The 13,744-nt window shown below is 46.2% G+C and overlaps 2 protein-coding genes across 2 annotated transcripts; both read right to left on the bottom strand.

The window, feature by feature from the left end:
- Window positions 1-1,112: 1,112 nt before the first annotated feature.
- Window positions 1,113-4,664, bottom strand: LOC311252342 (growth arrest-specific protein 1). Its single transcript, XM_084345423.1, has one exon. It carries the CDS (start codon window positions 4,033-4,035, stop codon window positions 3,286-3,288), a length of 750 nt encoding a protein of 249 aa, XP_084201549.1. The 5' UTR covers window positions 4,036-4,664; the 3' UTR covers window positions 1,113-3,285.
- A 2,368-nt stretch (window positions 4,665-7,032) lies between these two features.
- On the bottom strand, window positions 7,033-13,573 carry cplx3b (complexin 3b). The gene is made up of 3 exons (XM_084355671.1): window positions 12,616-13,573; window positions 9,864-9,951; window positions 7,033-9,701 (listed from the first exon to the last, which is right to left on the bottom strand). The coding sequence occupies exons 1-3, from the start codon at window positions 12,771-12,773 to the stop codon at window positions 9,477-9,479; spliced, it is 471 nt and encodes a 156-aa protein (XP_084211797.1). The 5' UTR covers window positions 12,774-13,573; the 3' UTR covers window positions 7,033-9,476.
- Window positions 13,574-13,744: the final 171 nt, after the last annotated feature.

The raw sequence follows: 13,744 nt of genomic DNA on the forward strand, positions 1-13,744 counted from the left end.
CTGTCTTATACCGGCTCGGTCTGATCAAGTGACATGTTTCCATTGACCGTCTCTCTGCCTTTTTCTTCTAAAACTCATGGTGGTCTAATTACAACTTCAGCCTAAATTGTAAGCAGAATCCTCATTTGTCTTTTTGCTCCAGTGAGGATTTATTGCGCAACGACCAGACACTTAACATTCCTCTCCAGGTTTCAGTTACACTGACCTAATCCCTCAAATATTAGACGGTGAAACACATACGGTGCTTACCTTGGAGCCGCTCGCCAGACTTGTGAATGACATTTTCAGACTATAAACTCCACTTTTGGCTTTGGGATACTGAATATAGCACCTCTTTTAAAAATCTAACATATAACGTACCACATCTTTTGGTCTTGTCCCGTCTCGCAGCAGTAATGACTTCACTTGTCTCTCGCTCTTCTTAGGAAACTTCCCCAAGGACCTGGGTATCAGAGATCCTGATCAGCCAACATCCTGTGATTCACTTGCAGGTTTAGACAAATGTCTTGCAAGATGTGTGTTGATTTCTCAGTTAATTTACACCTTTCCTAATAGTTTTACATCAAACAGTAATGCTAACGTTAGCCGTTGTGAAATGGAAGCTAATCAGAGATCAAACCTGTGTTTTTCCCTTGAAATACAGTCTGATTTTCCTCAGAATTAAACGATTCATTGTCTTTACAGTTGCTAATCAATCAGTTATACGACTGAAAATAAAGTATAAAGAAGGCAACATATAAATCTAATATGGGGAAGTGTTGCTGCACTAAAACCCAGCTTCAAAATTTTAATTAAAGGTATATGCAGGTTAACAACATGTCCTCAAATGACCTATACAGCCTATTTTGGGGTATTTTGGGTTGAGGACCGTGTGGCGAGCATAGTAGATTATAGACAGTACTTCCCAAGCACCACTGAAGCGAACATATACCTCTTTAAATATATCATTAAACATATTCATGGGGTCATGAAACGTTCCCAAGAACCAAAAGACTTTCAGTTCATGCAGAAAAAAGGGGACCAGAGAGAGAGAGAGAGATTAGATTTCAAATCGAGACACTGTCTTGATCCCATCATTTTCTTTCTGAGAACAAATCACTTCAGTACACAACTTTAACTCATAAACATTTTTTATTATAAAACTCACCCTCCCACATTTTAAGACACTGCACTGAACTGTTTACTGCTGCGTTCCCACGAGATGAGATGAACAATTGAAAAAACTAAATCCCGTCAGGCTTTTTGTGGGCAAAAATCTGAGCTACGTTCGTGTGTTCATACGTTGCATTGAATGCAAGCGACGGTGGGCAGACACTGGCTTATTTTACTGCATATAATCGTAAAATATATACACATTCTTCATATTCTAGCTTCATAATTTAACATTCATCGAGACTTCAAAACAAAAAAAGATTAGTTTTGACACAATTTCAAGTGGCGAAGACACAAAATGGCAGATTCATTACAGGTGATGAAACAGAAACACTGTTTTTTGCTTTCCCTTTGTGCTAAAAACAGCTTAATGTGGAGCAGTGGAGGAAGACGTGTGACTGAAAGACTGCGTGGGCGACAGGTGTGGACCTTCAGACAGGTAATCCTGTTAACTAAGTCGCTGTACAGTGATGCGTTCTTCAGAAATACTGTCATAAAATACCATAAAAAGACTTTAAAGTAGATTTTCTGAAGAGAAAGAACATCAGGAATATGTGAACTGAACTTCATCTCTTGTTTGAGTTAGTTAGAGTTTCTTCAGAAAGCACTTTGTGATGATCCTGCGTGTTAAAGCGCTCTACATGTAGCCTACAATCTCAACACTGTGACACGAGGTTATTAACATACATTCACCCACGTTTAACCGTTTATACCAGACAGCTGCGCAGTAAACTGTTTCCTGTTCACACATCGTTGTGACACTGTTGTTTTTTAACTAATCAGATCACGACCTGGTGTCTGTTGCTGCGATCTTTAAAGGGACATTACGTAAGAAGTTTAGTTAAAATGCTGAACAGACTGTAAATAAAGGGCAGCTTTGTGTTGCGGAGTAATGAAGTTAGCATGCTAACCAGCTAGCCCCAACCGGTCCTGGTCCAAAGCTCCTGTGCTAGCGATGTGAGCACTAACACTCTCCTGGTCTCCTAGTCCGAACCGCTACCTGCAATGCTAACTGAGCTAACACTCCCCTATCGCTTTGAGCTCCAGTTTAGCGGCAGTTTGCGGTTACTTACTGGCCAATTCTTACATATTGCACCTTTAATATCCATAAAATGCCTCTCTTTTTTTTTTGTTGCTGGATGAGCTCATGAGAACTTATTGCAACACAGATCACACAGTTTGTACAACATCTGAAATCATCCATACATAACAAAGGCAAGCAGGTGAACATCTCATCATGAGCACTGTTGTGGACAAACTCCAGGTTTGACCTTTCTTCACCAGCAACAGGCAGCTTTTCCTGCCCTGTTGCTTCAGTGTGAAAGCAGTAATAAAGACAGGGGGTCTTTTTAAAGGCGTGAAAGGGGGTCAGGCTGTAGAGAGGAGGAAGAAGAAGAAGGGGTGGGAGGGGGGTTGGGTTGGTGTCTCAGGAAAAGTTCAATAAAACAATCTCGGATGGGGGGAGGGGCCCCAGACAGAGTGCTGGAGAGGCGCTTCAGTTAATTTTCGTACTTGATCCCACACCCTCGCCTTGTCCTTTGACTGTTCCCCACAAATATTTGAAGTGTGGTTTGCTGCAACAATACAGAGGCCCCTGAAATGGAGAGCAGAGCAAACAGAGGCTGGATGGGTCCAATGTTTGTCTAAAGTCTTAATAAAGCCACACTCCAAGGAACCATTGAAGGCAAACCAAACAAACAGGAGCTGGTTAAAGGCACACACAAAAATGGCAACATAGTCTGGCGTGCATCACTCATCATCATCATCATCATCATCATCACCTGGAAGGGTTTTCTGACATTTGTTGCAACCGGCTTCCTTCGCCTCAGAGTGCAGTGAGGCCGTCTGTGTGGGTGATTTGAATCACAAATCCAGAGAAGGAGCAGTTTTTCCTGAGTGAGATGTGAAACCGAGAAGGATTACTATGCAAATTGTACGCTTGTGGATCGCCTACACAAATCACTACTGTGCTCCCCGTCACCCTGCAACTAAAACTGTCTGGCAGAGAAGCCTCGGGGGTGAGAAAGTGGCTTCCCTTCTCCAGCAGACCTGGGTTTGAACCCTGTGCCGAAGTGTCTTTGAGCATCTCACAGACATGTCATTTGTGAGTCCAACAAATGTTTTCAAGTCGTCTCAGTACAACAGCCGAGCCAGGGCAACAAACAGGAGCGTCATGCAGCCGGGCGACCTCTGGGCAGCAGAGGAGTGATCAGTGTCCACCTCCTCTCTGTCAGCTTTCAGGTCATAGTCCTCATCTCCATACATGTCCACCTCAGGCTGGTCTGAAATAACACTGTGGTCTCCTATGGAGCAAAGTTTGCTCATGTTCTCCTTGACCACTTCACAGAAAGGCCTCTCCACCCCATCGCAAACACAGCGGTTGAGCAGCATGCCATTTGGGATGAAGAGCATCTGCTCAATGGTGGCTTTACACTTGGAGGAGCACTTCCTGCCGTTGAACAGCTGCCCGCAGTATGACAAGTAGGCCGTGAGGGAGGTGTGGCAGTTGCTGTCCTCCTCGCAGCGCTGCCGGGCCTCCATGCACCCTATCCCCCCGGCGTCGCTCGGGTGTCTGCGGGGGAGGCACGGCTCTATGGATCGCTTGGCGCTCAGGCACTCCGCGTCCTGGGCGCAGTCGCAGGTCTCCAGGTCTGGCCCGCTGCGGGTGTGATTGAGCCGTATGAGCGCGTTGATGCAGTGGCTCGGGCACTGCCTCCTCGTCCCTCTGATGTTACCTTCACACGCTGCCAGGTACTGGCCGTAGGCGAGGTCGCACTCGGGCTCGTCGTGGCACCGGAGGAGCGCCTGCCAGCAGATTAGCTGGGCATCTAAGGCCACCAGCACCCATGGGAGAAGTGCCAGGGCGCTGCACCAACATTTCATGCTTGGATGGAGTTCTAGCTCGGTGACGTGCACTTTCTCCACCAGCACATTAGGATCCGGACGATTTACGCATTGAATCTCACAGACCTGAGTTCATCAGTAATCCAGACGAAGAAAAAACGCACTAGTCTCCCTTTTTTGAAAAACGTATCCACAGAGTTGCACGTAAGTTAGGTTTGCCTCCTCCTGGCGACCTCTGCGCACACAGGATCTGACTCAGGGAAATCACCACGCGTGGCTGCAAAAGAGAGAAACAGCGCAGGAACGGTCATTCCGGGAAGCATGTCCGCTCAGAAAAGTAGTAAATCACGGTCCGGAGTGCAGCCTGCGTCTGCTCCATGCCACCGGTGCAGATCTTTGAAAACGCGCCGCGGGTCTATCCAAAACTTAACGCGCACTCCGACCGCAGTTACCGTCAGTTAACTCACTTTCTACACTTGAACTCATCTTTCTTGCCATCTGTTAGTAACTTCTCTCTCTCCAAAAAAGCACTTTTTAAAACATCCACCCGCTTCACTCCGCTGTTGTTTTTCCTGAGCTGGAAGAGCTTTTCTATCTGTCGCGTTTTGTCCCGCTATGTGCGTCTTTGTCCCTCTTTCTCGCTGTTACGCTTCACGGTCCGCCGAGCATTTCCCCACAACACCCCTCCTTCTGTCGAAAAAAAAGAAAGAAAAGTTTTCCTCCCCCCCTCCTCTCTCTCTCTCCCTCCCTCTCTCTCTCTCTGTCCCTCTCCCTCTCTCTCATTTACAATCCTGGCCACCGATTGGTCGTCATTGAGGAGTCAGCCGTGGGACCCATTTCCAGGCCCGGAGCGGCACAAAAAATCCTCTCAGTACATGACGAGATAGGCTGGATGGAAAATGTTTATGATTTTCTTTGCATGAAAAACCTCAAGGATCTGTGTGGTCTCCCCCCTCCTCCTCCTCCTCCTCCTCCTCTCTTCTCTCGTTGCAAACACACAAGAAGTGGAGACGGAGGGGAGGCAGCCAGGGGGTGCTTTGCAACAAAAAAAAAAAAAACGCATTCCTTTGCAAGAAGCTCACATCTGCAACTCCACTGCACCAATTTTGAGCGCGGACAAACAAATCTGTTTCTTTTTAAGCGTAAACACAGCAGAGGGAAACCTCTGTGATGACTGGCCCCGTCGTTGAGGGTTTTTTCGCTTAAAGGTTCTCGCTAATTGTCGCTCTTTCCCCTCCTCTCCCCGTCCTGCCTCTCATTCTGCAGGGTTTGTAAGCCTCGATTGATGGAGGAGAATGGGAGAGAATAGTATTTTCTGGCCCGTTTCACCCCAATTGTGTCAGATTGGCCATGCAGTGGCCCAGTGTCTCTCCAGGCTGCAGATTGTCCACGCACTGCGGCCTATCAATGGAGAGGGGTTTCAGCATCAATATATTTTACAGCTATCCCCTTTCACACCACACTTGAAAACTACCAATAGCCCAGGCTTTCCTGCCATTCACATGGTAACTAACTTGATTTTTTTTTTTTTTTTTGGAGGGGTGGGTTTTTTTGCTCTGCACCCACTGAGAGGCTGTGCCAGTTTTGCACAAGCTCCATAAAACCAGATGGATACAAGACCTGAGATCTGTTGCAGACTTTGATGTGACAGAGAGCTGCTGGAAAAACTGCAGTTTTGGTTGGCAGAAAAGTTAAACCAACACATGAGCCTAAACTCAGGCTTTACTGTAGATCTGCAGCGATTCATTGATCAGTTGTCAACTATTAAATTAGTGGCCAACTATTTTGATAATCGATTAATCAGAGAGAAAAGTCAAATTTCTCTGATTCCAGCTTCTTGGATGTGAATATTTTCTTGTTTCTTTCATCCTCTGTGAGAATTAAGTGAATATCCTTCTGTTGTGGACAAAATAAGACATTTGAGGATGACTTCTCGGACTTTAGGAAACACTGATCGACATTATTCAGCATTTTTTAACATTTTATGGACCGAACAGTGGCAGACTCAGGATTTTTGAGGGAGCAGGGGCGAAAAAAAGAAAAGGGCACCACTGTGTTAGTCCCAGATGATGCAGTTGGAAGTCGATTGACTCTTTCATGTATACGCCTTAGTCGGACCTGAGCGGGCCTCTCTGTTCTGCGGATGCACCAGAAAAAAAAGTGTTTTTCTTGCTGTAGCACTCACCATGTCGATACCTTCTTCATCGTCGTCTTATTTTGTTTTTATCTCGGCCTCCTGCTACAGATTTATGCCACGGACGACTTCTGGTAGCTCGACTTGTGCATGGAAAGGTAGTGATTGAGCCTGAACAACTAATCAATTAATCAAGTTATAATAAACAGTTTTATCAGCAGTGAAAGTAGTCGTTAGTTGTAGCCACAATATATACTGCATGTACAGGTGGACAACACATCGACTAAAGCTGTCCAAAACGACATCCCTGCCATAGATGTAGTCTGTAATGTCCTGTTTTTGTTGGCATTTTCATCAAATGTGTATATTATATTATATTATAGGTTCACCCTGATGCTGTCTGCCAAATGATACAGAAGTATCCGCTGCCGTACCACCAGACTCTGGAGTGGTACGGCAGAAACACTCTGTTTATAGTTTCATTATACAGTCTTGTGTTGTGTAATGACAATTAAGTTAACTTTGAATCTTGAATTACTGAGGTCACAGATGTTTTATTGGAATATATTATATTGAGAAGTGGCTTTAAACTTCTGTCCCACCTATTTACAAATATAACAGCATCCTCATCTGTTGTGTCAGAATGAGGACGTTCAAGCTCATATGAAATACATATTGTATCATTTATCCTTTTACACTGACTGACCACAACCCCCCCATTACTGTCATGTCAGTCATAACCTATCAGCGTCCCTCTGCAGCCGCCTCTTGGATGCTGTGAGTGTATTTTTGTCTCCACCTGGTGTTCTGGTTGCTGTAAATGTAACCTACGTAGAAGAAATGTAGAAGCAGCAGCTCCTTTGCAAAACAATAATAATAATCACCCAAAACAAAGAGGGAAGTTCATTTATCCTAAAAATCAGTTTATTGCAGTTAAAACTCAAAACTCACTGAAATACTTTCAGAGACAGAATGATAGAGATACTGCGAGAAACAAAGAAACAGCCAAAGAACGAGAAGAGTCTGCGTGTCGTGGCAGCCATTTCCTGAAAAACCAGTTCCACAGGATGACGACATAAAATAATTACATTTGTATATTGTTGTTATTATTATTATTATTTAGTTATTGAATTATTATTGAAGTCACACACACACACAGTCATACAAAGCAAACAGTTTTCTTTATGGCTTCTGTTCCACCCTTTAACACTGTCCGATGATGAAACATCACAGTTTCTAGTAGCTCTGTTATAAAATGACTTATTGCAACTTCTCCTCTGCTTCATGTATTCGACATGTTACCAATATCAGCTATCACATCATGACAACAACCACAAAATGTGTTTCATTCAGCAGCAAACGACTCGTCTCAGAGAGGAAACAGCCTCACATGTTAAAATCAAGACTTTCTAACGTAACGTAATGTTTTGGCAGCAGAGCTATGACAGGAAACGAAGTCTGGGGACATGTATGAGAATCAAAGCTGACATCACCCTCACTGCTACATAAAATCAAACACTGTCAAAAATGTAGCGTATATGGATTCAACACAACATCGACGACATCCCCCTCTTCGTCTTCATCGTCATCGCCTTCGCTTAACGCGCGGCTAGAAAACAACATGGACGGGATACGGAGATATAACCGCGACTGTGCGCCGCGTTACGACCGGCACGCTTCAGCCACAGGATGAGTTTTGCTTTTTTTTTTTTAAATTTACAAGGACACCACTTGACATATCACGTCGGCTAAACAACACGAATCCACCAGCACAAAACGGCACCACTGAGACGTGGGTGGGGGTGGGGGGGTCAACGAGATGGAGGACAGGTCAAAGGTCAATGCGACGGTCGACGACACTACGAGACGCTGCGAGTTGATGAGAAATGGAGCGAAGAACGACCCGCTGTTGACGGTATAGGCAAACAGCAGATACATTTACATCTTATACAACATAAATATTTGTATGTGGGTTTATACTCACACCGCAGCTACACAGTTTGACATATTTGTGCCATTTTCCTCTATATTGGTCGCTTTTTTTTCAACAAGGGCTTTGGCGTACGACGTCTAACGCATTTACATTTCTCTCATCTAAGCAGCTTTTTTGTTTTCGACGTCTAGATGCAGCACAAACACAGATCCGCTCCCTCGGCAGTTGATGTTGACGCTAGGTTTCAGTTTGGGAGCAAAGTTATTGTACACACTCGGCTGTAATGTACACGATGCAGCAAAAAATCTCTCCCGCCACCTTTAGTAAGACACAACTCCTGCCGCCTGCTCGCAAAATGATTTGTTGCTTTTTTTTAATAAAAAGTTAAAGTCGGAGATCTCCTGCAGGAACAAACACACAGGAAGGCCCGTCTTTGTGAGAAGTGGCTTGCAGATGTTGGAGAAGACAACCTTGTACGGACGTCCAAGGCACACTGAAGTACAGAAAGAGCAAAAAAATAAATAATGATATGTCTCAGGAAAAGATTAAAACTGAGCTCTCGGGGAGCTTTAATCAGGGCACCGGGGGGCCAACATCAGTGAGCTACTTACGACAAAAATCTGCCTCGTGCGTCGCGCTAAACGAAGATATAATTTGTGCTTTTGTACGCGGAATATAAACAAACCCCGCAAACGGCTCCCTTCGTTTAATTTTCTCCTAAAATAAATAACCACCATTTCCCAAATCCAACATGGCCTCCTCCTCACACGAGCCTCCTGCGTACGTGTGTTTTTCATTGCAACCGAGCAGCTGATGTCAGCGATCCTCATCAGTGAAATCATCTGCAGCGTGTATCGGAAGCAATGAAAACATGCACACGCAACACACACACACACACCTGAGACCTCCACTGCAGATCGTATTGTGTCATCACTGGTCATGTGACGTACAGAGAGAGAGAGAGAGAGAGAGAGAGAGGGAGGTCAGGGGATGAAGGGGAGTAAAGGATTTAATAGGCGAGTGATTCTCAGAGGAGGAGTTGCTCTACAGGCAGAAATAATCTCATGAGGAGCCAGAGAACCGCAGTCTTAGTAAAATATGAACGACATTCATGATTTTTAGGATATGTGAAGGTTAACAGGAAAGCTCACCTAGATGACACTATGGCTACAGTTCTTCTCCTCCCCACCCCACCAAGTTCTCGTAAAATCAGCTTCCTCGTCTTCCTCCTACTTGCTTTTCTGTGGGGCCTCTGTCTAACTCAGCACAGCTAGAAAAACTGTTATTATGTGGCTCTGCCAGCTGACATTCCCAGCAAGCAATAAGAATATTTCTACCTCCAGAGCAGCTCTGCCTTTGAAAAATATTTGTACAAGTAAAACTCTAATCTTCTGGGACTTAGAGCCGGCCGAATCACATGAGGCTGCAGTTCTCCGTCTGCTTTTTGAGGTCTTCCAGTGTGGCCTGGGCTTTGTCTTTCAGCTGGTCGATGTCCACGTTCTGGATGTTGGACAGCTGACCCAGCACCGACTGCTTGTGCGTCTCCTCCTGGTTGTCCTCGGCGATCATCTTGGCCAGCTCCGTGGGCAACACCACGTCATCCCCCGCCTGCTGGATCTGGGTCTCGTCCAACTCGTTCTGCGGTAGATGGACACATTGGTGCGCGTCCGTGTCGACGCAGCCGACGGGACCGGAGAAAGAAGGACAGAACATTTGAGAAAACAGAGGCAGTGATGCTGTTGGAGACACGGCCAGCTCTTCAGTTCAGACATGCAGCGTCTTTACAGAAGCTTAGTTTACCTTTGGTAGTCGGTACTTATCCCGGAAGTGACTTCTAACTGTGGCTCTCTCAGCTTTCTTTTGGGCGAAATTGGCTTCTCGTTCTTGTCTGCAAGAAAGGAAGAAAACTTGTTTTTAGATACAGATCTTTCTCAGTGCCACTAAACATACAAATTCAACTCAATTTCTAACCAGAGCTGTCGAGGAAAAGGCCTTTTTTAAGCCACTGTGCACACACACTTTCACCTGCTCCTCACACACATGCAATCTAAAAAAGAGGATCCATTCGTCATTATGTTAAATCTCTGCTTTAAGAGAATCATAAGGCTCATAAGGATTTGGATCTATGGGAGGCCATGTCTCCTCTGAACACTGACTACACGGTGTAGAGCCAGCAGGAGGTGGAGCAGCAGCAGCACTGATGCCATGTGGGGGATAAAAAGCAGGAAGCAGGACGTTGTGCTTCTGTTTTAGGAGCCCCAGATGCAGCATCCTGTCCGTCCAAGCACGCCGGTGAGGGATTTCAGTCCTCTTGGGATGTGGACTACTGGAGGTAACCTACTAACTGCAGGCTCACGACTACACCCCCGCGTTTACAGCTGTCAACCCACCCTACATATACTGGATTTACCTCACATTATAGCACTCTGCCTTCCTGCAGGTCTGACTTTCAGGGTGTTTTCATCTTTTTTTAATGCAGAAAACCCTCAAAAGAGCTTCATAACTGTCTGTGAAACATGGGCAGCTTGAGAGAAACCATCTAAGAAATGAAAGATGATGATTGCCGTAAGTCTGAGCAGCATACAAAGAGAGGGTAAGGCGATCTGTCTGCTCTGTCGGCCTGGTGACATTTGTCTCTGAACACTCACTCCAGCCTACAGTGTGTGGTGCCTCCAGCAGAGGGCAGACACTTGGCTGCTGGCGCTGCTCTCTCCACTCAACATCACTGGAATATTTATGGCTTCGGTGTAGTTTCTCAATCGTCGCTCTTAAATTTGCAAAATTTGCTCAAACGCCTCCAGGACGATGACTTAACAACGTGACATAATGCTGAACAAACTTGCCCGTGTGGCCCGAAGCCAAGCACAACATGAATACAGTGAGAATATCAGAGTCAGTGAAATACAGTAGGTGCTTATAACAAAGTCATGGATGATATTCTTCAGAGCTACGCTGGCAGAGGTTGCACTGTACGCCTAGAAGGATCAAATCAGCAGCGTGATCTGAAGGCGGGGGTGGTGGGGGATGGGATGGGGGGGGACACTGCAGGACTACAGGCATGGTTCGCAAAGTGTTTGTACCCAATGTGTCAGAGGAAGGTCGTTTTATCTGGAGATGCAGCGTTCGTGGTGCTGTCCGTGTGAGCCCGAGCTCACTTTGTATTAACATGAACAGGCCAAACACCAAATGGCACATAGGCCCGTGCAGCGTTCACTCGCAGCCAATGAGTAGAGCTTTGTGTCTTCTCCTCTCAAGGGCATCAGATGACCAGGGTTGTCACTGTGGAACCGGGCGCTCAGGGTGATAAAATGTCTACATGTGACATGTCATTGAGAGCGACCCAACCCAACCCCCCCTTCAACCATATTCTGCTTTAATCTGAGCGGTACGAGCTTCTCGGTGATCTATGCTCATGTTTAGCACCTCCTGACTAATAATTCACTTCCACTGAAGGTCACATTATGACGGCAGAGCGTTAAGCATCTCGCCGTGCCTCCTGTGGAGCTCGGTGGGCTGAGTTAGGACTTCACTTCCCACTCATGCTTAAAATGTCTTCTGTGAAGCACTTTGGATCAAAGTGTTCATCAAATGTGCTGTGCTGATTATAACGTATGCAAACAGAAATATATGATCAGAATCCTCCATCTCTCCTCCACATTATAAATCATGGTAACTTATTCTATGTCCTGGGAGGTGAACATCTGATAGGAGAGGTGGAGTCCGGCTCTGAGGGAAGCATCGCACTAATCACTGTCTGCTGGGTGAACTCTGGGTGCCAAATGACCTTGTTGTTTACCTTTAGCTGTCCTCCAGTGGCTTAGGAGATGAACTCCACAAATAAACATGTAAATTATGGAAAAATAAACAATTCAAGAATTCAGTTTTGCACCTGAGACACAGAGTGAACATTTAAATGATTGAAGCAAACATAACAAAAGAATAAAGACGCACATCAGCTGTAAAAACGCCCGCAAAAAAGTAAAAAGGCAGAGATTGTAATAGCGACCACGCCAAACTACATTAAATTTTTCCACATTTTAAGGCTGCAGCACATTTCTTATAGTGTAAATTAGTCGCAATCATCTTGAGTAGTAACTTATGTATGCATGATGAAATTCGGCTAAGAAAGTAAAGCCCTAAATTAATTCATATTGGTTCATACTGATGGTTGTTTGCCACACAGTCTGATTCATTATTCAGCCGCACGCCCGGTAATAGGAACATGTGTCGCCCCAGGCACGAATCCCTGTAGACATTTCCGTGGAAGAATGGTTCCAGGAATCCCAAATTAAAAAAAAAAAAACAGCCTACACAATTTGCCGAAGCTAAGAGACAGAGAGCTCCCTGGGCGAGAGGAGCAGCTGTGTGCGGAGCGCTCATGTTATGGCACTGATGCGTAAAAAAGCGCACGGCGCACTGGGAGCGCTCCGCTATTTACACACCGGAGAAACGCGCTGTTTAAACATGCCACGTCTCCGCTGCTTCTCTGAAACACACTGTAGGTTTTTCCATCACAACTTCAACACTCACAAGCTTCAATCACACTCCTTACTTTTCCTCCTCTAACTGTTGCTGATACTGTTCAAATTCCTCTTGAGTCATCCCCTGCGCGGCCGCGTCTGATTTCTCCGCTTCGGGTTTCTCCTCCGTCAGTCCGCCCGTCAGGTTCTTCAGCTGTCCTCCCACCATGTGTTTCACCATGAAAGCCATGGCTGCGCCTCGGAGAGTCCTCTGTGCGATCGGCTGAGAGGAAGAAAGAAAGTTGAAGGGCTTGACGCGCTCTTGGATGGAGCGGTGACGCTGGATAAATATCCGTCAAACGCCGCTTAAAACAGACGTCTCGGGAGTGTTGGGAGCTTACAAAGTCTCGGTGGGAGCAATCAAACCAGGGAGGGGAAGAAAGGAAAGAGAGAGAATTATTCCAACGGCGCGTCGGAAGCTGGCAGTTTCAGCACCACTGGCCCTGGACAGCTCCGCGCCGTGAAGGATGGAGAGGAGTTGCTCAGTTATGAGTCAACAAGTTTGGCGCTGAACTCTACCAATCCTGTGACTCCGTCCGCAGCCACCACTCCCTCCACCCAATCCCTCCACCCAATCCCAGGCACTGCCGGACTTGGGGTGTGCATGCGCTCGCCGTGGCGCGCGTCAGGCAGTCGTGGGGCCGCTCCCGTCTGGTTCAAACTCACGATGGAGCCGCGCTGGGCGCGCAGGACTCCGGGAGGGACAAACAACAACACGTGACGAGCCTCCAGTTGTCCCCTGGCTGTTTTTGGTGCCTCGCTGAGTCTCTCCGGGGTCATCCGCGCCGCTGGATTCCTCACACGCAGTTTGTCAACACACAAAGAGTTTTCCTAATTGCAAATTAGTCAAATGGTTGTCTGTTAACCCGCGGCGTGGGTTCGCTTTGTTGGCCTAATCACTCAGAAATGATGATGCTGTAGTCTGATGCTGATCTGCAGAAGAGGAGAGGAGACGGAGACGGAGCATCCTCCAGTCAGACACTCATCCTCCACGTGCGTTTAATGCCCTTGTAAATATCCCTTGCTCCTCACAGCCTAAAATTAGAAATTTGGTCTCCAGTCGCATCAGTGGTAGTGACTCATGTGTCTGTAGTGAGTTCATAACATCAGTGTCTAACGCTTATCAGGCCTCCTATAGGATTTCAGTGCTCTGATGTGTCT

The sequence above is a fragment of the Pagrus pagrus genome, assembly GCF_965226575.1.
Source record: "Pagrus pagrus genome assembly, chromosome: 1".
Lineage (NCBI taxonomy): Eukaryota > Metazoa > Chordata > Actinopteri > Spariformes > Sparidae > Pagrus > Pagrus pagrus.

What these genes read in the sequence shown, in the direction of transcription:
- cplx3b (XM_084355671.1), bottom strand. Translation starts at nt 12,773, where the DNA reads ATGGCTTTCATGGTGAAACACATGGTGGGAGGACAGCTGAAGAACCTG. An exon ending in CAACAGTTAGAGGAGGAAAA is followed by an intron (nt 9,952 to 12,615) that starts GTAAGGAGTGTG and finishes CCTTTCTTGCAG; the next exon opens with ACAAGAACGAGAAGCCAATT. An exon ending in ATAAGTACCGACTACCAAAG is followed by an intron (nt 9,702 to 9,863) that starts GTAAACTAAGCT and finishes CATCTACCGCAG; the next exon opens with AACGAGTTGGACGAGACCCA.
- LOC311252342 (XM_084345423.1), bottom strand. Translation starts at nt 4,035, where the DNA reads ATGAAATGTTGGTGCAGCGCCCTGGCACTTCTCCCATGGGTGCTGGTG.